General features: G+C 44.1%; 1 protein-coding gene across 3 annotated transcripts in view; it reads left to right on the top strand.

Moving 5' to 3' along the window:
- Positions 1-24,901, top strand: part of col5a1 (procollagen, type V, alpha 1) — a 62,254-nt gene that overhangs the window by 26,878 nt on the left and 10,475 nt on the right. For all 3 annotated transcript variants that reach the window (XM_076158648.1, XM_076158646.1, XM_076158645.1), the window contains exons 5-48: positions 1,853-1,984; positions 2,835-2,921; positions 3,031-3,432; positions 3,980-4,564; positions 4,659-4,715; positions 6,454-6,495; positions 6,987-7,049; positions 7,178-7,252; positions 8,859-8,951; positions 9,335-9,391; positions 9,520-9,573; positions 9,794-9,847; positions 9,975-10,028; positions 10,136-10,189; positions 10,283-10,336; positions 10,739-10,783; positions 11,479-11,532; positions 11,954-11,998; positions 12,786-12,839; positions 12,959-13,003; positions 13,646-13,699; positions 14,597-14,641; positions 14,788-14,841; positions 15,484-15,528; positions 15,968-16,021; positions 17,109-17,216; positions 17,650-17,703; positions 17,913-17,966; positions 18,677-18,721; positions 18,903-18,956; positions 19,049-19,093; positions 19,186-19,239; positions 19,351-19,404; positions 19,491-19,544; positions 20,044-20,151; positions 20,354-20,443; positions 20,902-20,955; positions 21,230-21,337; positions 21,442-21,549; positions 22,556-22,609; positions 22,727-22,780; positions 22,910-23,017; positions 23,105-23,158; positions 23,264-23,371. In XM_076158648.1, coding sequence (XP_076014763.1) covers positions 1,853-1,984; positions 2,835-2,921; positions 3,031-3,432; positions 3,980-4,564; positions 4,659-4,715; positions 6,454-6,495; positions 6,987-7,049; positions 7,178-7,252; positions 8,859-8,951; positions 9,335-9,391; positions 9,520-9,573; positions 9,794-9,847; positions 9,975-10,028; positions 10,136-10,189; positions 10,283-10,336; positions 10,739-10,783; positions 11,479-11,532; positions 11,954-11,998; positions 12,786-12,839; positions 12,959-13,003; positions 13,646-13,699; positions 14,597-14,641; positions 14,788-14,841; positions 15,484-15,528; positions 15,968-16,021; positions 17,109-17,216; positions 17,650-17,703; positions 17,913-17,966; positions 18,677-18,721; positions 18,903-18,956; positions 19,049-19,093; positions 19,186-19,239; positions 19,351-19,404; positions 19,491-19,544; positions 20,044-20,151; positions 20,354-20,443; positions 20,902-20,955; positions 21,230-21,337; positions 21,442-21,549; positions 22,556-22,609; positions 22,727-22,780; positions 22,910-23,017; positions 23,105-23,158; positions 23,264-23,371 — 3,726 coding nt within the window. The remainder of the gene's footprint in view (positions 1-1,852; positions 1,985-2,834; positions 2,922-3,030; positions 3,433-3,979; positions 4,565-4,658; positions 4,716-6,453; positions 6,496-6,986; positions 7,050-7,177; positions 7,253-8,858; positions 8,952-9,334; positions 9,392-9,519; positions 9,574-9,793; positions 9,848-9,974; positions 10,029-10,135; positions 10,190-10,282; positions 10,337-10,738; positions 10,784-11,478; positions 11,533-11,953; positions 11,999-12,785; positions 12,840-12,958; positions 13,004-13,645; positions 13,700-14,596; positions 14,642-14,787; positions 14,842-15,483; positions 15,529-15,967; positions 16,022-17,108; positions 17,217-17,649; positions 17,704-17,912; positions 17,967-18,676; positions 18,722-18,902; positions 18,957-19,048; positions 19,094-19,185; positions 19,240-19,350; positions 19,405-19,490; positions 19,545-20,043; positions 20,152-20,353; positions 20,444-20,901; positions 20,956-21,229; positions 21,338-21,441; positions 21,550-22,555; positions 22,610-22,726; positions 22,781-22,909; positions 23,018-23,104; positions 23,159-23,263; positions 23,372-24,901) is intronic.

Genomic DNA, 24,901 nt, shown 5'->3' with positions numbered 1-24,901 from the left:
AACACCTTCTGCCATTGTTTTCTCTGTGCTCAATTTTACGTAGTTGTATGATTAACTCTCATCTGGATGTGCTCAGAGTCATGGAACTTATGGTCAGGGGGTCTACCCTGACACTCCTCCGGCTGTTCTGGGAGATGGAACGAGGGGATGAGTAGAGGAAGGGAGTAAATAAAGCAAGAGACTGGCATGAGAAATGGCAAAGCTGTCTCAATCCTTTGGATTTAGTCTCTTCGTGTGACTGCTGTCGTACAAAGGGCTTATTCCTCATTCAACGTGACCTCGTTGCAAACATTCAAATCCCAGCATCCCCTCTCGGTGCAGCTGCGACCCACACGTTCGCCAGGATAAGCGAGACTGACAAAGCCGTGCGTACGTCTCACCTCTTCAGAAAAAAAAGCCTTCAGATGGCTCATTCCTACGTATTCCTGGGACCTCTGAGCTCATTGCTGAAAGAGGTGTGCAATGCTTGACACCAGCCCTCAAATTTGGAGGAAGTATTGGGATTTGTTGTACTGCATCCGCCATAAACCCCCGTGATAACTTAAGCCAGGGACAGGGCAGGAAACATCATTTTCTGGAGCGTTGTGCCAGGACAAGAGGGATTATTGCAGGATCTTAGACAGGGAGCTCTGTGTAGCAGTGAGCGTCTTCAGTGCGCCACAAATGAAAGCAATTTATGCGTGTCAGAAAAGACAACCATCCATGTAGAATTGCAGTTAGAAAGACTCTTTGAGAGCTTTCAGACTTTTGCCAAATGCACATAATTAACACTACATCCTCTGTGGCAGCGCATTTGCATGCTGACAGTTTGTGTAGTCTCCAGATAGTCATACCACTGTATCACCTTAGTTGTCGTTACACTTGCTGCAACAGCTATGACATAATTGGATTTGGATGTGTTATCTGGATGTGTTTGGAATGATACAATATAGTGTTTGGGTTCTGCGAGCACTCTGCTGAGAAACATGTGGCAAACACACACACCCAGCCTCCAATGTAGCCTGGGGATCCTGCTGAGCCTTTCTCCTCCTTTCTCTTCCTTTCCTGTTCTCTCTTGCTTGCGTCCTATCACTCTCCTACGTTGTATATCTTTTGGGAGTTCTACGTGTTTAAATGTGAGCCTCTCCTTTACTTGTGCCGGTTACAACGCTGCGTTTGCCCCAACCCCACTTGACCCCTGCGATACGCGCTCGCTCTTGTCAAGTAAAGCGGCTGAGCTTAGAGATCTGCAACTGCAGGTCTGCTCACGTCCTCCATGTCTCTCTCGCTAAGTAGATCTATCCGTCTTACATGGCGAGTTGGAATGCAAAATCAGTCCCATTCAGATCTGGGGCAGGACTTAATGGTGCTCTCTTGTTGAATGATGTAGATGTGTGTGCATGGGTGTGGGTGTTTGATGTGTTGACGAGCCAGAGAGAGAGGGAGACAGAGAATCTGAACCTGTGGTTGTGTGTGTCTCTGTCCAGCTACATGAATGACATGAAATCTTTTGTTCCATGTTCTCTTGTAACCTCTCGCTGTTTGCTGTAAAGCTTTCTCGTCCCACACTTTGATGCTGAACGCTGATGCGGAACAACACCCTTGGACCTCAGACAAAGTTCTTCATCATTTAGTCACCCTCATGTTCCCCTGACTTGACCTACTTTCACGATTGCCTGCTCCGCATGTGACAATGTTGCGCACAGATGTTTTCCCTCATCTTCGTTTGTTTTCATGCTTTCCTTTTTCCCTTCAGGTCACGGAGTGCAATGCCGGCGTCCTATGTCACTGTCGGTTGTTTGGTTGTATGTTTACACATGTCACTTCCTGTGTTCTGTGATTCTCACAATGTCCTTTTTCTTGTGGTTTCCAGGGAGACATTCAGCAGCTAATGATTGTAGCAGACCATCGCGCTGCCTATGACTACTGTGAGCACTACAGCCCCGATTGTGAAGTGCCAGTGCCCGATCAACCTCAGGCCCAGGACCCCAACACGGATGATTATGTGAGTCACATCACCATGACTTTTACCACAGAAATCCATTTTCTTATAACTACTGGTGCAGATTTGTAAACAAATTCCAGAACAACTACAGGCAAATTTGGAAGTTTTGGTGGAATTTCACAAATAATTTAACTAAATTGAAATTGAAGATTGTAGAAGTACTCTCAAAACAGGTCAAGAGGCAGCAAACATTATTATAGCTGACTGAGCATTTAAACAAGTCAATTTTCCATAATCCATACCGTAATTGTCTCTCATGCTCAAATCAGATCTTGCTGGGTTCCCATGCTGAAAAGAGCTGCTGGGCTGATGCAAAAGAGTTGCAGCCTGCCAGAATAAATTGCTGACTTAGGAGAAAAGGGTTATCAGTCTATGCAGTTACTTAATGATATTCAGGAATGACGTGCTGCCTGCCTAAGCCTGCATCCTGAAAACCATACGTCTTTCCATGGTGGATGCCATCGCAGCGTGTTCAGTAGTTGACCCTGCACCAATTCACAACTGCTCCTTTGTCAACTTTTCCTTTTCCCCTTAGGGCCTATCAGCATGCAAGGAAAGTCTGTAGGCAGACCCATTAGGAGCTGGTGGAAGATTGATTTGTCTTTCACGAACAAGTTGCAACAAATACATGAAGGATGAGGTTGCAAAGAATTTAAAGGACAGAGAGAAAGCTTTTCTGCAAGCCTCTAATCAATGACCAATCCATAGCACACACAGACATCATCAACATAACTGATGGGGCAAGAACACCAGCAGCTGGTCTTTAGAAATCCTGTTTCTAATCACTGATCATTGCTTTCAATTGCTCTTTTTCTCCTACTCTGACAATTTTTGTGTCTCTTTCCTTTAGAAAACAGAGGAAGACGCCTACTACTATGAGTACCCTTACTATGACGATCCGGATGGCAAGCCTTATGATGGAACCTCTGATACTGGGGTAGTCTTTGCCTCTTTGGCTCCATTATACCTTATACACGTACCAATATATGATCTATACTAACTAAAATGCTTTATCTAAACACTTTGCTGATTCCTTTTTGGTTTAGAATGCAACGCATTACGCTGCCGTCGAGGTGCCAGGGGCAGACAGTGCAGTGACCACAGTGAAGGAAGTTGGGACCGGTTCTGGTGGCGCTGATAGCAAAGTGGTCACCTCCAGCTCATCATCCAGCTCATCCAGCAGCTCCTCGGGCACTGCCGGGGCCGGAGGTGACGCCTATGCAGAGGAGACCGCCCCTTATGACACCTACGACAGCTATGGCAACTACGAATACTATGAGTCATCGCCTTCACCTGATGGCTCTCGCATCACCATCAGCAGCACCGGCGGTGCGCTAGACCTGGGGCTGGAGTCAAAGGTTGACATGGGCGCAGGAGCTGAGGTCGAAAGCAAGGTCATCACCAGCGGAGGTGGATCTTCAATAACCATCACCAGAAATAAAACAGCGGTGAGTTTAAATCAGGCAAGAAATAGCATAATGACAATGCTAACACTAATGCTAGCCTTGCTTAGCTAACTTTATAGATAGATAGATAGATAGATAGATAGATAGATAGATAGATAGATAGATAGATAGATAGATAGATAGATTTAGGGTTTAGTTATTTTTCCAAAACAGACACATGCAACATTCCCTTTGTGGACATTTTTTGTATTTATGTATCTATTTATTTTTTTAATGACAATGATGAACAGGTATGTGTACAGGAACGGTGAATGCACTCACGTCCTGCAAAATTTCACGGCAAATTTTATAGATTTTACTAGACAGACAGAGACAGATGGGAGAAAGAGATAAAGGTGACGAGAGTCAGGGGAACGTGATTGACTATGCAAGACTGTGTCGGCCCAGTGTTAGGGTCAACACATTGTCTGAATCTGTTGTTTGTGTTTATGTCCTTAACACAGTTTATGTAAATGAGTATTTGCATATTTCGGCACATTCACATTCATGCAAATGTCCTTGACTTACAATTCCCTCCATGTTTTAATAGGTGGGAGGTTCCTTTGATGACAGCTACAACTACGGCGAGGGATATGACTATGGTACTGACGACCATTACACCACCGGTGGTGGTGGAGGAAGCAGCAGCAGCAGCACCATTCACCTAGGTGGTGGTGGAGGAGGCAGCAGTAGCAGTAGCACCATTAACCTTGGTGGAGGTGGTGGCAGCAGCAGCACCATTCACCTTGGCGGTGGAGGCAGCAGCAGTAGCAGCAGCACCATTCACCTCGGTGGTGGAGGAGGCAGCAGCAGCAGTTCCACCATCACCCTCGGAGGTGGTTCTACCGGAGGAGGTTCTGCATCTGTAGGAGGTGGTTCTGTCTCCGTGGGAGGCTCTTCCACCACTGGAGGTGGATTAGCCAGTGCTGGAACCGGAACCGGGGGCTCCATCGCAACAGGAATGGGTCTGGGTGTGGAAGGCGAGGGAGAATACACTGATCTGGATGGATTCAAGGAGGAGCACATCTCCTATGATGACTTAGACCAGGACGTGTATGGTAACTACGATGACCAGGATTATACAGACAACGATGGCAAAGTCCTGCCTGCTGAGACCAATGAGTATTATGGACAGGTGAAAACACTGTGGGACACGCTGCCAAAGACATGACTTACATGATGATGGGGATGGATCTGATTGTAAATCTCTGTGTGTGTTTTATGTGTAGGTTGATGGAGCTCGCGGGGAGAAGGGACAGAAGGGAGAGCCTGCTGTTATCGAGCCTGTGAGTATCATTGTTTGAACTACAAATTTGAGTAACAGATGTATGCCGTGTGTCCCTGTGTGTGCATGGGAATGTGTGGATGTTTAGATCTGAGAGTGTATACAGTACATATGAGCCACATCTAAACACAGTCCAGCCTTGCCTCACCTCCTTTGGCCAAACACACCCCTCAAGCCCTACAAGACCTTTTTTTTGCTGTATCCTTGGGCAAGGGCTCATTCTTGGCTGGTCATCAGGACTACAGCGTAAACATTTGGGGAATGGCCATGCAAAGATTGTCAATGATCTCTAAACAAAGTGTGGGCCAGGGTAAACAAAGTGAGATGGATGGATATGGGGAAGGGGATATTAGGAACCTGAGGGCTAAAGTCTTCTCTTTACATCCCTGCCAAATCATCTCAGCTCAAGCTCAGGTCCAGACAGGTGGAGAGCAGCCACACCTTGCACAAATGCCACGATGAAAATGAGGATTACTCAAGCAAATGCGCAAAAACAAAAAAAAATAGCTGACATAGTCGTTAATTCAATTCAGTGGAAGGACATTTTTTCTTGGAGAGAATTCTTGAAAAGTGTGGCTTAATCTCTCATACGGCTACAGCTGTTTCACTTCAAACAAATGTCCCAGAGCTCCATTGAGTATACATGACTCTGTGACTGAGTGTCTCTGTGTTTATGCATTAAAAAGACTCTGTGTACAAGGCTCCAGGACACTTCTCCCAGAGACGGTTCTCACCAGTATGTATGTGAGTGTGCTTTTAAGTCAGTCCATGTTTTAGGCAGCAGAGACATTACCACCCAATGTGGCAAGCAACAAGCTGAGACACTGCTCCAAATCTACAGACCGCCAGTACTATCACCAGATTTCATCATGTCTTTGCACTCACACACTTCTCTAGTGTCTGTGTGTGTTTTAGGGACATCAATCTAGGCACTTTTGCAATGGACGCACAGTAGGCAAAGGCCTTGGCATAACCTGTTAATGTGACAGATTAGTCAAGGTCATTTCTTTGCAAAACAACACATTTGAAATACCCTGGAGTTGCTCTGGATTTGAAGGAAAAAAGCTTTTCAAATAAGGTTTGGCTATTGTGTGGACTTCCTTCCTCAAAACAAGGCAAGGAACCAAAAAATTTCACCACAACAGCAAGCAAAGGGATAATTCTGTAGCCACGGAGCAACATGAAAGCATGTGCAGTGCGAGTCAGTGCCAGTGTCAGTGAGTCCACATCAGACCCAGATAAATGGCTGTTTTTACAGTAGAAATAATAAAAGATTATTTAATAATTCCAAACTGAAGATTCTGCAATAAGATGGTTTTGAACACAAAGGCTGAAACTGGTGTTATGTTTGACGCACGATCACAGTTTGGGTTTGCGAAGTTAACGTCCTCATTCTGTCCAATCAGCATTTCTCTTAGCTCGTCATGGTACTGGCACAATGCTGCCTGACCTCTTTGCCTTTGTGTCTCTGCAAACACACACCTTCCTTTCCCCGGGGATCAATTGCAAGCAAATCTGAAATGACACGCAGGAATGTACATTAAGAAAAAAAAAACTTCTTATGCCAACTTGACTTTCAGGTGTGTTGGGACATGTATGCATGCAGGGGCACAAAACCTCTGAAGACACGATGATGAATATGCTGATGACAAACAGCTATAGGGTGTGAAATGAGCATATGAGAGCTGTTGCGGTGACTAAACTAACATCTGATGAGGTTTTGTGCTTGTGTGTTGCAGGGAATGTTGGTGGAAGGTCCGTCTGGGCTTGAAGGGCCAGCAGTAAGTCAAGCTGACTCAGTCAATCTCTCCCTCTGAATCTCCCTTTTATATCTTCTCTCCCTCGGTATCTATTGCTCATCAGCAAATACAAAAAATATTGTTAATGGCTGTTTTCACCCTTTAGGTACCCTTATGTGCTTTGAGATGCAATGTTTAGTGGTTTCCTGTTAGAATCATTAGCTGTCTGAGTTTAAATGCAAAGAAAGACAAAACGTTTCCCTGCAGTAGATGTGTATTGGCCCAGATGTTTTAAGAGGTTCTTTTTTTTAATCTCAGAAGACCTTTTTCAGACAAACTTAAAGGAGATTGATACCTATAGAAACCCACTATTTAGACTATAGACAAATACCGAGCAAGAATTTACAGCTCAACATGCTGTCCCACATTGCCTCATACATTCCTTTCCTCCATGTTTGACCATAGATAATTAGTTTAGTAAATGAAGCGTTTTGTATGTCTGTGAGTCAAATGAGATCTTTTGCTTAATATAGGGTCTCCCTGGACCCCCAGGTCCTTCTGGTCCACCAGGCAGCCCTGGAGATACTGGAGAGAGTGTGAGTGGAGATGTCCTCAATCATGAGATGTCCTCAATCATGACAGCAGCCTTTAAAATCTATAGAACTAGAAAAAATAATGTGTCCGTGTCTCTCTGTGTGTGTGTGTTCTTCATTTCTATTAAAAGGGTCCTACGGGTCGCCCCGGTCTTCCTGGAGCTGATGGTCTGCCAGGACCACCAGGAACTGTCCTTATGCTGCCTGTAAGTAAATTAAGATTTTTGAAGCAGTAGTAAAGTATTAAACACTGTCTGTTTTCAGGTTTAATAACTGTTCAGCAACAACACCGTTTCCATGCTTTTTATAGCCTTGTTTAAAGTTGACTATATCATTTTCTGTTATCAATAGCTCGGACATGAGGTTTACACACTCCAGTGGAATGTAGGGAGTTTCCCTTCATTTGATAGGCTTCTCCATACTGTAATGAAACAATCTGTGCTTTAGCATCCCCTTGTGGTAACCAGTCTATCCTCCATCACCCGAGATTACTCTATAAACCTTGACCTGTACCTTGCAGTGCATTGTTCTTCAACATTCTGAAGCCAAAGTGAAAGTTATCATGTGTCCATCCAGGAAGTTGTTCAGCTTCAGACAGGAAGCAAAGCAGCGCCTTCGTGGGGGCTCCAGGTGCAACAGTTTCACTGCCATCCTAACTACTTCCCATGCCGTCTACCTTTTTAAGTGTTGTTTCGCTGAATTTGGCAGATATCTGACGCCACTGCTGTTGCCGCTGATTAGTTCTACAGATGTGCTGTTGTGGATTCAGGGGTCCACCGAGCGGTCTAGGAGCAGCATGTGGCAGGCTCTGTCTGGACAGAAACTCAGGCCTGCTGTATCCAATAGCAAAAGGCATTACTTGAAATCCGACCCATGAGCTCTAGTCCTAATGTGAAACATGCATTGTTGTTTCACCATTGTTGCAAAAACACCAGAGGAGATGGCCCACTTACGTTCATCCTCTGAAATCGCCCTGGATTTCTCTGTGGGCAGCTAGTCTGATCCATTTTGAGTTGGTGATGTGTGAAAGGAATGGTGAAGTTCTCAAAATGACAAATTTTATGTCTTCATTTGCCCCTGAGCTGGAGATAGCAGAACATTTTGTCCATGGTTGGGTGCAGAGGAATGTGAGTTGAGTGTGAGAGAGTGACAGAGAAAAGAAAGCCCCAAAAAGGACGACGAAAATCAAAAACAGTCGTTTGCTTGGCAGACAAAAAAGTAAAAAGAGCCATATATATCTGAAAGAAATGCACAGTCAATCAAGTAGTTGAACTGGAATAGTTGGTATTTTCTTCTGGTTTAAGGTCTAACTCAGCTCTGAAGCCGATGAATATGTTTGTATTTTTGCTTCTTGGTAACCGTGTTTCCTGTGATGGTGAAATCCTGCACTGTATTTTACTGTTATGGTGTTGTGCATCTGTAAGCCAATCGACAGTCATCCTCCTGAGGACTGTGCTATGTAACCCAACCCAAAACTCCTGGGCCAAGAAAAAAGGCCTGTGTGTGCGCCACATACCAGGTTATTCACCCTGTCTTGCAATTCCAGTTTAGCTCCACCAGATGCCAGTAGATTTCACAAAGCTTGGAAGCGTTGGCTGTGATGGCGCTGGCTTGGCAGCTCACATCTTAATGATTCACATCAACATCTGTTGCGTATATTCAAGATGGCGCATTGTTAAGGATATTATTGGCCATAGCTGCACATATTCAGGCTGAAAGGCGCATTCTACTTGGGAATCGATCCTTTTTAGTTCCTATGTGTTTATTTGTGTCCGTCTTTCCTTATTTTTCTTTCTGTGCTTGCCTCATTAGTTCAGAATGAGTTCTGGAGGCGAGTCTGGACAGAAGGGACCTGCTGTATCTGCACAGGAAGCCCAGATGCAAGCTATCATGCAGCAAGCAAGGGTAACTGTCAAACCACAAATACAAGGCCAGAGCTCCCACTGCTCTGTGTTTTTAAAACCTTTTCCTTTGTTTGCTTTCATTCCTTTTTGTCTTCCCTATAAAACCCCCCTTTTGCTTTTAAAATGTCCTGTTGTATTTTCCTTAAATGGCTTAAATCTGTATATTTGTTCCCATCTTTTCGTGTGAAATCAATACATATCATGAATGAAAAGTGTGACAATGTTATTCATCCTCTGTTATTGTAAATTGTTGTTCTTGCTCATTTGCTCATTACTGTATGCAATGGGTTTCTAATTTGTTAAACATGTTTAATCATCATTGATTAACAGTTCAGTTTGGCCTTTGAGAGTTATTAATCTATCCTTTTCCTTTGCGATGTTCAGCTGGCTATGCGCGGTTCCAGCGGTCCAATGGGCTTGACTGGCAGACCGGGTCCTCTGGTTAGTTTCACTAATCACAACATTGCAAATACACACTCCAGATCTATTTGATCAGTGGCTGTTGTAATACATGGTTATTTATTGTTTCATGTCTATTAAATTGTGACTGCCTGTGTGCCTGTATTCAGGGTCCTCCTGGTGTATCAGGTCTGAAGGGAGAGTCTGGTGAGGCAGGACCCCAGGTAAGAGGTTTCAATATAAAGTCTGAAAGAAAAATCTGAAAACTAACTAATAAAAAGCAAACTCCTTCTAAGATGGAATGCAAAGTATTTTGTAATATTGCATCATTCTTACAATTTCTTCTGACCATATGAAACTCTCTTTGCTATAATACTGCGTTACGAAGGCAGAATAATATAGAAGCGCCTGTCTGATGTTTAACGTTCGTGCTTTTTGTTTCAGGGACCTCGTGGACCTCTGGGTTCCCTTGGACCTTCTGGAAAGCCTGGCAGAAGGGTATGTGTGAAATATATTACAATGTCAACAGCCCAACACATAAAGAACAAATGTATTCACCCATTTTGTTCTGAATAGTCGGTCTCTCCATGGCCAGGTTGTTGCGTAACTGTTGCAATCTTAACAGGGTCGTGCTGGTTCTGATGGCGCTCGTGGAATGCCGGGACAGTCTGGACCAAAGGTGCTTTGTTTGACACCACAAATTTGTCAGTTCATAACTTGACCAGTCTACATGATCTGCGTCTCACTTGTCCGGAGGCTCAAATTGCTGTTTACTCTGATCTACAGGGTGACCGAGGCTTTGATGGTCTGGCTGGACTTCCTGGTGAAAAAGGACACCGGGTAAGGCTCTGTGCGGTATTGTGAATAGTGCCTGTTTGTGTTTTACTTCTGTTGACGTGCAACGATGTTCAATGTTTCTGTTTGTTGCGATAGGGTGAGTCTGGACCGTCTGGACCCCCCGGTTCATCTGGAGAAGATGGAGAGAGGGTAACTAAATAATATATATAATTATACATGAAGTCATAATTTCATGCCATTCGTTTTTCCATGAGAAATAGAATGGTGGCTGTGTTTGCATGTATGCAGTCTATAGTATCATTATATCCAGTATACATTATTGATACGAAAGAAGGCAGAAATTACATGAAATGGCCATTATTAAACATCTCTTTTCTCTCTCAGTTCTTTTCATTCAATTTTATCATCATATCTTTGATCCCTTCATCCTCTTATCTACCTCTAACTTTCTTCTCCGTCCTCATCCTCTCTAACTGATGCAACCTGATCGCCTGCGTCGTCCTTCTCCTCTGACTTTCCATCTCACCATCTCCTCTTCACTTTACCTACGTATTACATTGTGACCCGTTCTGTCCCCTCTCTCTTTCCCAGGGAGATGATGGAGAGATCGGACCCAGGGGACTTCCAGGCGAGCCAGTGAGTGATGGCGTTCATTACCATTTCGACATACTCTGAGTCACTATATGAAGCTGAGAGAGGGCTCAGGACTCTCTGTCATCACGCCGCTGTGTTTGCGCACAACCACGTGGCTTGATGGGCTTGTGTGTCATCTGCAGACCACAGGCGCTGCTTTAATTAGAATAGATGGAAATTGGGAAGCGTGATACTGTCAGAAAACTGAATGTCAGTCAGGTTTCATTGGTGCAAGAGGATCTTTGGAGGTGACAAATTCAGGCAGCTCACATCAAGCTTGTTAAAATAGCTTCCCACTCTACCAGGTTGAATATTCCCCACGGAGAGAGAAAGACAGGAACTGAAAAATGATCAGTGAGCACTTGATGAAAGGTGCCATGGTGTATTCTGTCCACCAGGGTGTGCTACATTGGTTTGAATTCACCTTGCCAGCACAGTAGCGCCTGTTCGGTAACTGTTAACCGGGAGGAAATGCGTTGAAATTTCAAAAGGCACAAATGTGTGAAAGCATCTGTGTTGTCAGCCTCCCATTACAATCTGTGAATGTGTGTAATATCCTCAAGGACATTTGAGAACTAGGATTGTTTCCAGAACTGTGTGTCGGAAGTTTGTTTTGCTCAATATACTGTATTTAATAATTCATACATTCTGCCACACGTTTTGAAATCATTCTAAATCTAATTTCCCTCCTTCCCTAGGGGCCCCGTGGTTTGCTCGGACCAAAAGGACCTCAGGGACCTCCTGGTCCTCCTGTGAGTCCCCCCCCCCCCCCCGCCCCCCCAACCACACACACACACACACACACCTTTTCACCAGCATAATGTCAGAATACTGTATGTACAGAACTTACTGTTGATAGAGCAAAATTCATTCTTTACCCGCTCACAAGACGACGGGAGCGGAATACACTGCAAACAACACCTACAGGGAAAGACAAAACTCATTGCATCCAGCACAGCACAGCACACACAGAGAAGCATATGTAATAAAGGTTTAACGTCACAGTTTAAAGCAAAGATCTGCTGCGGATTAAATCTGTCCCTGACTTTTATTTTATTTAATGTTTATAGTTCAACTGATTTGATTTGATTTGATGTCGACAACTGCTGTCCCTGCATGATGTAAAACTCCTAGACATTGCTTTGTCCTGATTGTTGTTCTTCTCTCCCATAGGGTGTCACCGGCATGGACGGGCACTCCGGACCCAAAGGAAACATTGTAAGTGAAGCCGAACTTGATCAAACTCTTAATCAACAATCACAATTTATCCGCTACACAAAGTGAAGAAACACAAGATGCTTCCATTTCCCTTCTGTTCAGCTGTTGAAGTGTTTTCCTTAAGCATACCCTCTCCAACCCTCACCCACACACACACATAGACTCACTCACACACACACAAACTTGCAATCAGAAGACACTTAGCAGGTAATGAAGAATAGTCTGCCTGTGTTTAGACCCATTTGAGAAATCCAGTATGGCCGCTTTTATTATCCCGGCTCTATTTCTGGGAGCGCGTGGCCATAATGAGACAACACCAGCGTGTCTGCTGGGAACGCTTCGGTTGAGGAAGAGATAGAGGATCAACATCTCTTCCCGACTCTTGTACTAGCAGAACATAATTGATTGCCAGTTATCCGAGAGGCAAGGTGTTATGACTTTAGGTCTTTGCTATTTCTTTCATTAGGAAAGTGAGTGTGAGAGTGTGTGTGTGTGTGTGTTTGTGTGTGTGTGTGTGTTTCTCCCTCCCTGTGTGTGTGAATTCTCCACTCTGAGCCAAAACAATGTGTTGCAATGTTTGTCCAGACTTATACGCCCTTTCAGAAGTAAGAAGGTAATTATGTAGTGATGCATTGTTGGACTACGTTCACAGTGACAACTTTTAATTTAGCGTGTGTGGGAAAACAAATCACTTCCTTTACGTTTCTATCCAGGTTGAACAGAAACATAAAGATATATTGCTGTATGTTTAACGAGATTTTCAGAGAACGCTTCATTCTCTCCTCAGGGTCCTCAAGGAGAGCCAGGCCCTCCAGGACAACAAGGAAACCCAGGTGCTCAGGTCAGAGAAATATACTTTGTCGTCATTTGGGTTCTTCTCATTTTCACCAAGATGCAGGAAGAAAGCTGTCATTGGTCACGTATTCATTTAAGTAAATCCTTTATTGTGTGTATCCACAGGGACTTGCTGGGCCCCAAGGAGCCATTGGACCACCAGGAGAAAAGGTAAAGCACCATAGCACGATCACTGAATATCCTCCTGCAACTCCACTCGAGAAACTACCAAATCACTCAAATATGAGAAATAATAATAACCAGAAGCCCTAAAATTCCATCAAATTGCAGGAAAAACCCCCCTTTTCATTAGCATGAGCCAAAAAGCCAGGTTGCTATCCGCTTCCTTTTCAAGTACTTGTCACACTTTTATGCAAACACGCCCCTATTCCCGACGGTTGTGCAGTCGACAGGTGAGACAGATTTTGGTCCTGATACATTTTAATCCAATTTGATTACGTGGAGGGTATTCAGGTTGTTACTCAAAGGTGTTTAACTTTAAGGATTTGCCGATGAAACGTTAGACGACTGAAGAATTTGTTGGAATGAAATTGTGGAAGAATAATATATGACGGATAAGAATGGAGGCATAAAGTCATGAGTGTTTTTCAAGTTAGTTTGTTCAAAGTTATTTCCTGATCTCTCATCTTTACATTTCTGAATGTGTGGTATTGATTGATTGGGGTTTTCTTTTAAAACTGATTATAGACAGGACACCGTTTCATATTATTTTGTATTTTGATCAACTGTTATGACTCTGATTATCTAAGTTTAATGAATTGTGTCTTATGTCTTGACTTCTCTTTTTATTAGGGTCCCTTTGGAAAACCGGGTCTGCCAGGAATGCCAGGAGCTGACGGTCCACCGGTGAGTGTGTGACACCATAACACACACACACACACACACACACATACCCTGCCTCTGTCTCTCTGTTACACATCTCAATAAGATCGCTGTACTTGCAAGTGAGAGAAAATCCTGCTTTGCTGTTCATATCATAATGAGATAGTTTCGTGGTTGAGGGTTTTCATACTATATCATACACACAGGCACATGTACAAGAAAAAATACTTTCTCCCCCCCATCCCTCACAGAGGCGACATCTGGGCTAAGGGCAGACGACTCTGAAGGCACCAGGTGGTGCTTGAGTGAGACAGAGACAAACATGATTGGCTTTAGGGCCCTAAGAGGCACATAGACGCTGCACAAAGTTGGGAATTTGATGAGAAAGGGGAAAGAAACACACTTCCCCTTGTTTTGTCCGTCCATTTCTCGCGTCTTCTATCAGCCTGGGTTCTCCCCTGCCCCTCATTTCTCTGCTCCCTTGCATCCTATTTTCTCCTCTATCCTCTCTCACCTCACCTATCAGAGGCGTCGCACAGCCGTTTTGTCTCCAGGGAATGCAATCAATTTCCTCCTACCCGTTTTTTTTCACCGGACATCAAAGTGCGCATTGGATGTGTGTGTGTGCACCGTAAGATATGTGTGGGTAGGTCACATGTGCTCATACATACTGTGAAACTGCCAGACAGTTTTGGCTTTAAGAGGCCTGGTAATAGCTTGTAGTGCCGCTATAATACTGTGCTTTAAGGAGAAATCTCAAATGAGATCCGACATAGAGGGCTCTTATACAAATGGCCCAGTTTGACACAGCCTGCAAATGTTTTACAACTTAATCCCTCAGTAATGGGGAGCGGTATAGTATTTATGGTGGTAATTATCCTGAAACGAGATGCAATTAATACTTCTGTTTATAATTCACAGGGTCACCCAGGAAAGGAGGGGCCTCACGGAGAGAAAGGACACTTGGTAACGTTTCATTTCCTCCATCGCTTTGTGTCATTTTGTAAGCTTGTCAATGGTTAGTTTCGTCTTCCTCTCATGGTTCATGAAATAATTTTGCACCATCATGTTTGTGCATCACACTTGTCCTCTGCGAACGTTTATCGTTTCAGGGTCCCGCCGGCCCTCAAGGACCGATCGGTTATCCAGGGCCTAGAGGCGTCAAGGTGAGTTTATTCTCAATCACACAGGAAATTCAGCTTTAATATCTTCAGCCGCCGAATTCAATTAACAAATATTATGGTGGTAATATTTAGCCGTGGCAGCAGAACAGTATTCCTTTAAAAGTACTATTTCAGAAATTACAATCCCTTTAAGGAATTGCCTGGGAGGGTTCATCGGCCTTTGGATTACGTGATCAGATTTAAAGGATAGCCATTTATGTCCGCGTGATAAAATTTTCAGTCATATCTTAGCTCACACACTGATCCTGAGGCTAGTCATGACCCGGTTGCTGAACGAGCACGGCCCGTCTCTTGATTTGGTGTCATTAGTAGCCGACAAAAGCGAGACTAGAAGAGAACCCATCAAGTAAAGCTCGCACAGAGGGAATGACTGGTCAAAGTCATTAACGTGTCCCCAGAAAGGAGAGATCACAAAACGGGTTGGACCTTCTCCTAACGATGTCCTGTAATGGGAAGGGGGGACTGTCTCTGGGAAGAACACTGGACAAAAGACGCAGCTCTGAAGTTTGAGGCGGAGAATTTCCCCAACTCTGCCTTTTGTTTTGTTGTGTAAAAACGGCCATCAGCACGTTTGATTGTGGTCGTCTGTCTGTTGATAACCGATTTCCATTTGCTGCTTTTCAGGGAGCTGACGGTGTGAGGGGGATGAAAGGAGGCAAGGGCGAAAAGGTAAGAAGTTGAAGACATTTGCCTGAGGAAGAGATTTTGAGCTTTTAGGATCCCGACTATGGATCCAAAGAAAGTGAACAGGCAGATGATGATGACAGCGATGAAGGTGGCAGCCATGCTAATGTTGCCGTGATAATCTTGATGATATGCTGCGAAACTCATATTTCTTGCCCGTTTCGTTGTGCTAGATAAGAAGTGATACAGGGTTTCTTTGGCAACAGGCAACGTTGAGAATCAGTGCAGAAATCACTGTGTGTGTGTGTGTGTGTGTGCGTGCGTGCGTGCGTGCGTGCGTGCGTGCGTGCGTGCGTGCGTGCGTGCGTGCGTGCGCGCGTGTGTGCGTGTGCGCCTGCCTTCGTGTGTGATGTTCGAATACCCTAAGTTGTTGTCAAAATATGTATGATTCAGTTCTTTCATAACATCCTTCTCTTCCTGTCAGGGTGAAGATGGCTTCCCCGGATTCAAGGGCGACATGGGTATCAAAGGAGACAGGGTGAGACTTGATTGTGTTTTACTCTTTGGTATGTGTCCACTGCATAATTATTACTGGACAACTCTTACATTGTTGTTGTTTTGGTGACCATTGATTTTAAAATTACTCAAAACAATTAGAGGACGAACTTCATTGACCTTCATCTCAACAGAAAAAACCATTGGATTGAATGCAGGCAGCTTCCACTTCCTTCCTTTCAGGGTTTGACAGGTGCCCCCTGGAATAGCTTCCCACTCTTTACCACGTCAGGGATTTATACTGTCAAGTCTTAGGTAATAAAACACCTTTTACAGTAAGAGACATTCCTCAAACATCACTATCTCTACCGATCCCTGACTGGTGCTGCCTACGTCAAGATGAGTGCAGAGTGGAAGCAGGAATCAAGAATCAAGGCCACTTTAAACCCCCCTCAAGCCCCAAGAGAGATCCGGGGGCTCCGGTCCCTGGAGATGTAGCACATCCAGATAAAAGCAAAGATTTTGAGGAGGCCCTCCTCTGTGAAGGAGACACAGCACGCACTAGAAGCTGAAAAAACTCAAATCTTAAAGGCATACTTAAGAAACTTGCCTGCCCTCGGTGTGTGTGTGTCTCTTTGATGAGCTTGCGATTGCGGGTCCAGTACAGTTTGTTTGATGACATCCTGAAGTGCATGTGTGTGTGTGTTGGCGCTCCCATGGCTGAAGCAGCCTTTAACTAAATACCTTTTACACACCGCTGGGTTTCAACAGCAGTAGCCGGGTTGTCAGAGCCAGTTTGTGCTCTGTTATTTACCGTGCCGGCTGCTAGAGCGGACCACGTTTAATAAGAGAAAGCAGTAACAGGACATACTAACAAGAATGAGGTGATCGAATCCTTAAGCAACTATGTATTTGTTTAAAGAGGTGTGTTTCATTAAGCCAGAAAAAAATCTATTAACTAGTTTCGTCAAGTGGACAATGCTTTAAAAGGAATATATAATATTTGGACCCAAGTGCCTGTGAGATGTACAGTAGATGACATAGTGGGTGAGCTCCCATGGAAAACTGATACAAGATCGAATGTGTTCCGATGTTGAGACTAACCAAGTTCTCCTCTATTTGCTTCGTAGGGCGAGCTTGGACCCGCAGGACCGAGAGGAGAAGATGGTCCCGAGGGGCCCAAAGGTCGTTCAGGTCTCCCAGGAGACTCTGGTCCCCTTGGTTCCACCGGTGAGAAGGTAAACTGAACACTTCATCCGTTTCATTTGTCAGTTTGGCTCCTGTGAGTGCATATATGCCGAAGTACAGCAGTGCCCAAATATTACGCTGCTGTTTAATCAGCTTGGACATCTTCATCACTGCTGAGAATTTATTACCGAATGAAATCATTTGTTTTCCTGAACCAAACAATTAAGATTCTATTTTAACAATTTTTAAAGTTAAATTGATGACAGCTGGAGAGGAAAGAGGATTTTAGCCAATGCATTGCCAAACTGCTTCCAATAAAGGCCTAACAAGGGCTCAGACAGTCTGACTACAGTAACCACAGTGCACATGCTGCCTATTCCCGAGCACTTTCCTTTGAATTGAATGCATATTTGCAGTAATATACACTGAATATGTATTGGTCAGTATCGGTCATACTGTAATTATGGGCTTTCTTTTTTTCAGGGTAAACTTGGTGTTCCTGGGTTGCCTGGATATCCAGGAAGACAAGGACCAAAGGTAATTGCACAAAGATCATATCGCTTTTTCAATTGTTGGATTAGTTTACTGACACATTTTTTTAAATCCTTTGAGAAGAGAACGGAATGGAAAGATTGCATGTGTGACAGTCAGACCTGCCTGAAGGATCCTGATCAAAAATGCAAAGTTAATCAAGGACGCAAGGTTTCTCTCTCACATGACTGACACAATCACTCTCTTCTTCACAGGGATCTCAGGGCTTCCCAGGCTTTGCCGGCGCCAATGGAGAGAAAGGAACTCGGGTATGTCAGCTGTCTTCTAATCCTTGCAAGGTTTATCAATGCAGATTTATCCACCATAAAGGAAGTGGCATAGTCCTAAAATAAAGATTTAGCAAGGATAAAATCACAGTCGCATTCCTTCTCCATTACATTCACACAACTCATTTTCAAAGAGCAGTGCAACCCACCAAAAAGGCTGTTTATCACTTTGCGGTAGTTGAGCAATGTTTCATTTAGTTTTTTTCTTAAGGGATGGACCATTAGCTTGCCTTCAAGAGTAATGGTTTGTCACCACGAGTGGAGCAAGGCACATAAAGCTTTTCATCTTCACAACACATTTGTAAAGTTTATGAGTCCAAGCTCACAGACAGAATGGGATAATAGCACCATTAACATAGTTTCACGGCAGTTGTTTGAGGCTAAAAGCCACACAAAGATATAATTGTTTTCCCTCATTAAAGATGCATGCAGCAACTCCAAGTGCACGCATTGCTGTGGAATCAGTAGATTGAGCGCTGTTGTTCAATAAAATGTTCTATTCAGAGGCTGTAATGAATTTAATGTAGCTGGATAAATGTTGATGTTAATTTAGAGATAAATGCCTGCGAGATTAATGAAGGAATATGAGCATATATAATGTGAGTACCTGGCTTATATTTGTGCTATTTGAGCTTGGATGCAGCTTCTGAATGTCACTGCTTTAATGCTTGGTTCTCTCCCTGTGTCCACAGGGAACAGCGGGAAAACCTGGACCAAGAGGACAGAGAGGACCAACGGTTAGTCTTACTCAGCACACACACACAGATGGCCAACTTGGCTCCCAAAGGGTCTTTTCTGAATGTGAAAACCTTGGACGTGTCCCTGGGATTGCGCAATAAAGCATTTTTAGAGTCACAGATAATCTCTCAGGAGCCTCCAATAATCTAATTTATGAAATATGTAATTTCTGTTCTCCAGGGGCCCCGTGGTGAGAGAGGACCAAGAGGACCAACAGGAAAAGCTGGACCAAAGGTGTGTTACTGTAAAATTGTGGCATTTGTTGTGATACACTTACAGTATTTTTTTTGATTTGACTAACTCTGACTCTTCTTTTTGTGTTTCAGGGTAACTCAGGAAACGATGGCCCACCAGGACCTCCCGGTGAGAGGGTATGTGCCATCAGCAACCTATCTGCAAGTATTTTCCTCCTGTAACTCATAACTTTGCATCAGAGACTTATCTTTGTTTTGATTTGCTTCAGGGCCTGCCAGGGCCTCAGGGACCAACAGGTTTCCCAGGACCAAAGGGCCCACCTGTAAGTCCCACCTCATACACACACACCACACATGTCTCTGTGGGACATCACCGTGCTTTTTGCTTCATCATTCTATACATTTGTATTCATGAGTCTGTCCGTATTATTCAGGGACCTGCAGGGAAAGATGGACTGCCCGGCCACCCTGGACAGAGAGGAGAGACTGTGAGTAAACGCTGATAACTCACCTTCGTCATCTGTATTCTGCTGAGCCAGTCTCATACCAGTTCCCCCTGTTCTGTAATCCCTAGGGCTTTCAAGGCAAGACTGGCCCCCCTGGACCCCCGGGTGTGGTCGGACCTCAGGTGCGTCACAGTTTCCAGCCATCACTGTTGCTGTCTTAGCCGTGTCGTCGCTTATTCTCTGTGGTTTTTTTTACTGATAAAAAGCGATTCACCCTTGTAGCTGTATCTCATGAGCCGTGACAGAGGCGTTGCTCCATTTTGATATTAGCGATGGGTTGTTCATCCATTATGCATGCACATTTAGCAGCCTTTCCCTCCCAGCCACACTGCTAATGCCAACTGAGAACATTGATGATACGGAGCTGTATGTGGCCTTAATGACTAGCAGGCCACCCACGCAGCAAATGCTCTGCCTTCCTCATGCTGTCTTTTGTACAACATGGACATTATAACACCTTTTTTCTGAATCTTAATTGCTGATTTTGCTCACAGTGCTCCTTGTACCTTTCCGTCCATCTCTTATGTCCTTGTCCCCTTACACCTTCTGAGTGATTGTGGAGTTTTATGTTGTGGTGTCCGTGACTTTTTATCGTTTGTTTTGATACTTTTTAAACTGTAGGGACCAACAGGTGAGACTGGACCAATGGGAGATCGCGGCCACCCTGGACCCCCAGGCCCACCCGGTGAGCAGGGTCTACCCGGCGCTGCAGGGAAAGAAGGAGCCAAGGTGAATTCTAAAGCTTCATTCATATCCAATTTTTCCTTCCAACATGTTATTCTAAATTCTAAACACCTGTAACACTGCCGACATCTTTTCGAGCATCGTCTAGCATTTTGTCATGTTGGGCAGGAAACAAACATACTCACAAAGACCTAACACTCAATAAATTGTCATCATAGGTTTGATTGGTTTGTGCTTTGCTTTACAGGGTGACCCAGGACCTGCTGGCCCCTCAGGCAAGGATGGACCCCCTGGACAAAGAGGTTTCCCTGGAGACAGAGGTCTGCCCGGCCCTGTGGTGAGTGTTCTGTTCTGATTGACCACAATAGCTTCTCACAAATTCAGCTTCACAGCTTGGTTATTACATAATCACTCCAGGCTATTAAATTAGTGTATGCTTGCGGTGAAGTGTAGAAGTTAGACCCGATATCAGATCGCTGAGTGGGCTTCTGTAGAACACTGTGCACACTTTTAATTCCACAAAGTCACGTCTCAGCAGTTATGTAATGCACACTTATTTTGCAGCTGCCGAATTTTAGTAAGCACTCAGTGGCAGAAACGGCTTATCATTTAGCAGAAATATGAGAATTCACTTCTCCCTGTCTGCTCTTAGCCTCAATGTTGGGGGGCTGCAGTGTGTTATCCAGCTCGTGATCAGCCTGTTTGATGGGAGTCCAGGGAGTCCAGTGTCAGGATGTGTGCTTCCCCAACAAATGTGTTTGTTCTCTAAAGCTTTCATTTTATTGTCTTCTGCAGGGGGCTCACGGCCTGAAAGGGAATGAAGGTCCTCATGGCCCACCTGGTCCTGCTGTGAGTACAAACCAGTACAGCCACAGCTGCAGCTTTCTTTATTCGCTCTTCCTCTCACATTCCATATTTTGTTTTATTAGGAACTGTTTTTCTTAACAATATTCCCAATCCAAGTCGTGTCAGGTTCTTACATAACATAATGAAATGCAAAGCTAGCACTTATATAAGCCTTATTATGGGTTTGTTGCCTTTATATTATAATTATATTATTTTTTATATACTATATTCTGCTAATTAAGATTACTGTTGCTGCTGTTTTTCCTGTGTCCTGTAGGGCTCTCCTGGTGAGCGTGGTGCTTCTGGCCCCGCTGGACCTACTGGTCTCCCAGGACGTCCTGGTCCCCAGGGACCTCCAGGCCCTAGTGGAGAGAAAGGTGGACCGGTAAGATAATTGCAATGTGAAGATGGTCGCAGCATATGAAGAAATGCACATTATTATACAACATTGTATCTATTCCGTGTCATTCTCTATAAACACTATTTCAGGGAGAGAAAGGACCTCAAGGCCCAGCTGGAAGAGATGGTATCCAGGGACCAGTGGGTTTGCCAGGGCCTGGAGGACCTCCCGGACCACCAGGAGAGGACGGAGACAAGGTAATAGCTGATCTAGAATCTCTTGTCTGTTTTGTCAAGCTGTATGAGTGAGTCTTTGAAGTTCTGCCACACACAGGCTAACCAAGATGCAAATGCACACACACTTCAGTTACAGAGAGATTAAACTGTACAGTTAAAATCTAAGTCGAATTTGTCGCAGTGTATAAGGGAATTTTGCCGGACAGAGTTTGCATCGATTCACAGATTTTAAAAGGTGAATGTGCCTTGTTACTGCTTTGTTCTGTGCAAATTGTTCTGTGCGGCTAAAGGGAGTAAAGGGAGGAAGCAGCAGCAAGATGTGTGAATGTGACCCTTAACTATTCAGAGGCAACGACAACTCTGCATGCTCTACAAAAACATTTTAGATCAGCTATGGAAACGCTCCAAGGATAATGTCTGATCTTTTGAAGAAGGCTTAACTTCTGTCAGTGGTTCCCTCTGGTGCAGATGGACAGAGAGGATACAGAGGTTATTTGCCATGCAGATAAAAAAGGATCTCACAAGTTCATATATACACTCATGCATGATATTCTCCTATTTAGTCCTACCAACAGGGAATGGACAACTCCAAAATCTTTTTTTGAGAAACTGTTGTGCTCACTGGAACAAAAGACAGCAGTCTGACAAAACAAAAAAATTGCAAATGGGGTTGAGCTGATATTTCCTCAACACTCCCAGCATGTGGAGGTCTAAAAGAATAGTGTCAGTTCTATATTTGAGAAATCCTGGTGCGAACATGTTGAGATAAGACTAATTTTCCCTAATTTTATTTTGACTGCTGCTACTAACACATGTGAATCACCTTAATAAGGAGAACACTCTTGTGTCAGGAGGAGAGATGAAAGTGAGGTATTCATAGAAACATCTCAAGCCTCTAAAAGGCAATGTTGCAATTTGACATGTAACCTTCTCTCTAAATTTGAAATAATTTATCATCTCTTAATTATTTGACTTTTATTTGACTGTTTCTTCTTTTCTTTAAATTTGTCATCATCTCCTTCCATAGGGTGAGCTTGGAGAGCCTGGACAGAAGGGAAGCAAGGGTGACAAAGGAGAACATGTGAGTTGTGTATATTTTTTATTCATTACTTGGATTTATTTTACCTCCATAGTACAAGCCTATTGATTATCTGTTAACTGAGAGTTTTTTCTGTATTCCTTTCGCTCGTCTCTGTAGGGTCCACCTGGTCCTACTGGTCCCCAAGGACCCGTTGGAGCACCTGGTCCTGCTGTAAGTGGTTTGCACTGCATTGGTGTTGTTCACTACCTCATGTATCCATTCAGCCAGTCATACCAAGCTTAAACTCACTCTCACACGCTCACTCTTGCTTCACCTTCCTCTAACCCGCTGTCTGTGCAGGGTGCAGATGGGGAGCCTGGACCTAGAGGTCAGCAGGGTCTATTTGGTCAGAAGGGAGATGAAGGATCAAGAGGATTCCCCGGACCCCCAGGCCCAGTTGGGCTGCAGGTATGAATTCAATGAGTAACAGGAATTGTTGTGATCATTAAGAAACACACAAACACATTTTGATTTAATTGTCTGTAAAATTCTCAGGGCTTGCCTGGTCCTCCTGGTGAGAAAGGTGAAACTGGTGACGTCGGTCAAATGGTAAGAATGATTCTGCGTCTGACTATTACTGTATTAATACACACTTCCAGCAGTATGTAAGTGTAATGTGGTTACCCACTATATTGCCTGTTCTCTGCTCTAAAGGGTCCCCCTGGCCCCCCTGGTCCTAGAGGCCCATCAGGACCCCCAGGAGCTGATGGTCCACAAGGACCCCCTGGTGGTATTGGAAACCCTGGTGCTGTTGGAGAAAAGGTAAGCCTCTCTTTGACTGGTTTGAGCTCCTGTGATCACGAGGGATATACTGCAGAAAGCTCCAGCTACTGAGTGTAGTTAGATTCCCGAGGGGAGTACTAAGCCATTTTTAGGGGTCACACAAGCTCTCATGGCTTCATTTCTTGGAGTAAAACATCTCTACCTCATCCCTCTCTATCCATCCATTCTCCATTGCTTATCTGTGTTAGGGGTGTGGGGGCAGCATTCTGGGGCAAAGTAGTCCAGACGTCTAACCCCCATTACTTGATAACCAAATCATATTAGTGTGTGTAGCCGTCAGTGCAAACATGGTAATGGCTTAACCACACTTTTGTTTTTCTGATATTAATTACAGCTGCTGGACTTTATGAGTGATAGCACAGTGTCTTTAACATATACTCAAAGTTTATTTTCACGAAGAAAGGTGTAATAGCCCATGATAAAATATTTGGAACATTTAATCATATTCTCTGTTGTGCTGTATTTTTTTTGGGGGGGAAGAGAACTGGAGGATAACATCACATTAGGAATTACCTCATTCGGAAAGTGTGTGCTGGGTTTAAGAAGATCAGATGAGCTGATGTGATTGGACAAACCTTCCTCCACTGAAATATTTCCTTTAACATCTTGCTACAGTATTTGTTCCCGGCTTGTGTTTGTGCTTTTGGTCACCAAAATTAGAACCAAAATTGAAGCTGTGCTCACATGTTTGGGGCTAGGCCAACTCGTCTTTAAAGTGACAGGTTGACTGAGGTGCTTTGTAAGATGCTGCTTTAGTATGTAAGCAGCTGCCTTGTTTGAGTGCTTAGTGTAGTAAACATTGTGAATGATACATCTCTGCTAGGCCTTTGCAGACATTAATATTTGATATGGCTGTGTATGATATCCTTTTAAATGAGACATGATCTTTTTTTTCCTGCTGGAGATTGACAGTTGCCCAGGCAATCTAATGGACATCTGCCATCCCCCAGCACTACAATGGCTGTGTAGTGAATGAATAAACACTCAAAGGCACGGCACTTTCCATGATGCTGAATGCATTATTAAAGAGAGCTGCCTTGAATTCATCTCACTCTTGCATTTGTTGTTGCTGTTTCATTATGGAAGGGCCCGCTTTGGCAGCCGCAACACTTTCTGTCTGCAGTGATGGTGTGAGTTGTTATACGTGCTTTGAGTCAATAGGCTCACCTTTGCTCCATGATAAAGTAACTGAAGCGAGCTCGTCCTTCCCCCTCGGAAAAAAACCAACACTCTGCTCTTTTGGCTAATGGGCCTTCAGCTAATCTGGCAACCTTCATTGGCGAGTTATTTGGCAGGAAACTGAGCTCAGGCCTTTTCTGTAAAGACCTTCCTTATATAGATAGAAAGACTGACAAACAGACCAATGATGGAAATTCTCATAGAAATAGCTGTGATGAGCAGCTGTCATCACAGCTATTTGGTTTCCCCCGTCAACACACTTGAACAAGCAGCACTTTGATCAGGCTGTCATAAGGATGGAGTGAAGCTCTTCTGAGGTGCAACATTGCA

The sequence above is a fragment of the Genypterus blacodes genome, unplaced genomic scaffold (assembly GCF_046128005.1).
Source record: "Genypterus blacodes isolate CSIRO-AG114 ecotype Tasmania unplaced genomic scaffold, CSIRO-AGI_Gbla_v1 ptg000085l_1, whole genome shotgun sequence".
NCBI classification, from domain to species: Eukaryota; Metazoa; Chordata; class Actinopteri; order Ophidiiformes; family Ophidiidae; genus Genypterus; species Genypterus blacodes.
The sequence above is the reverse complement of the archived record's forward strand: the minus strand, read 5'-3'. Positions and strand labels throughout refer to the sequence as shown.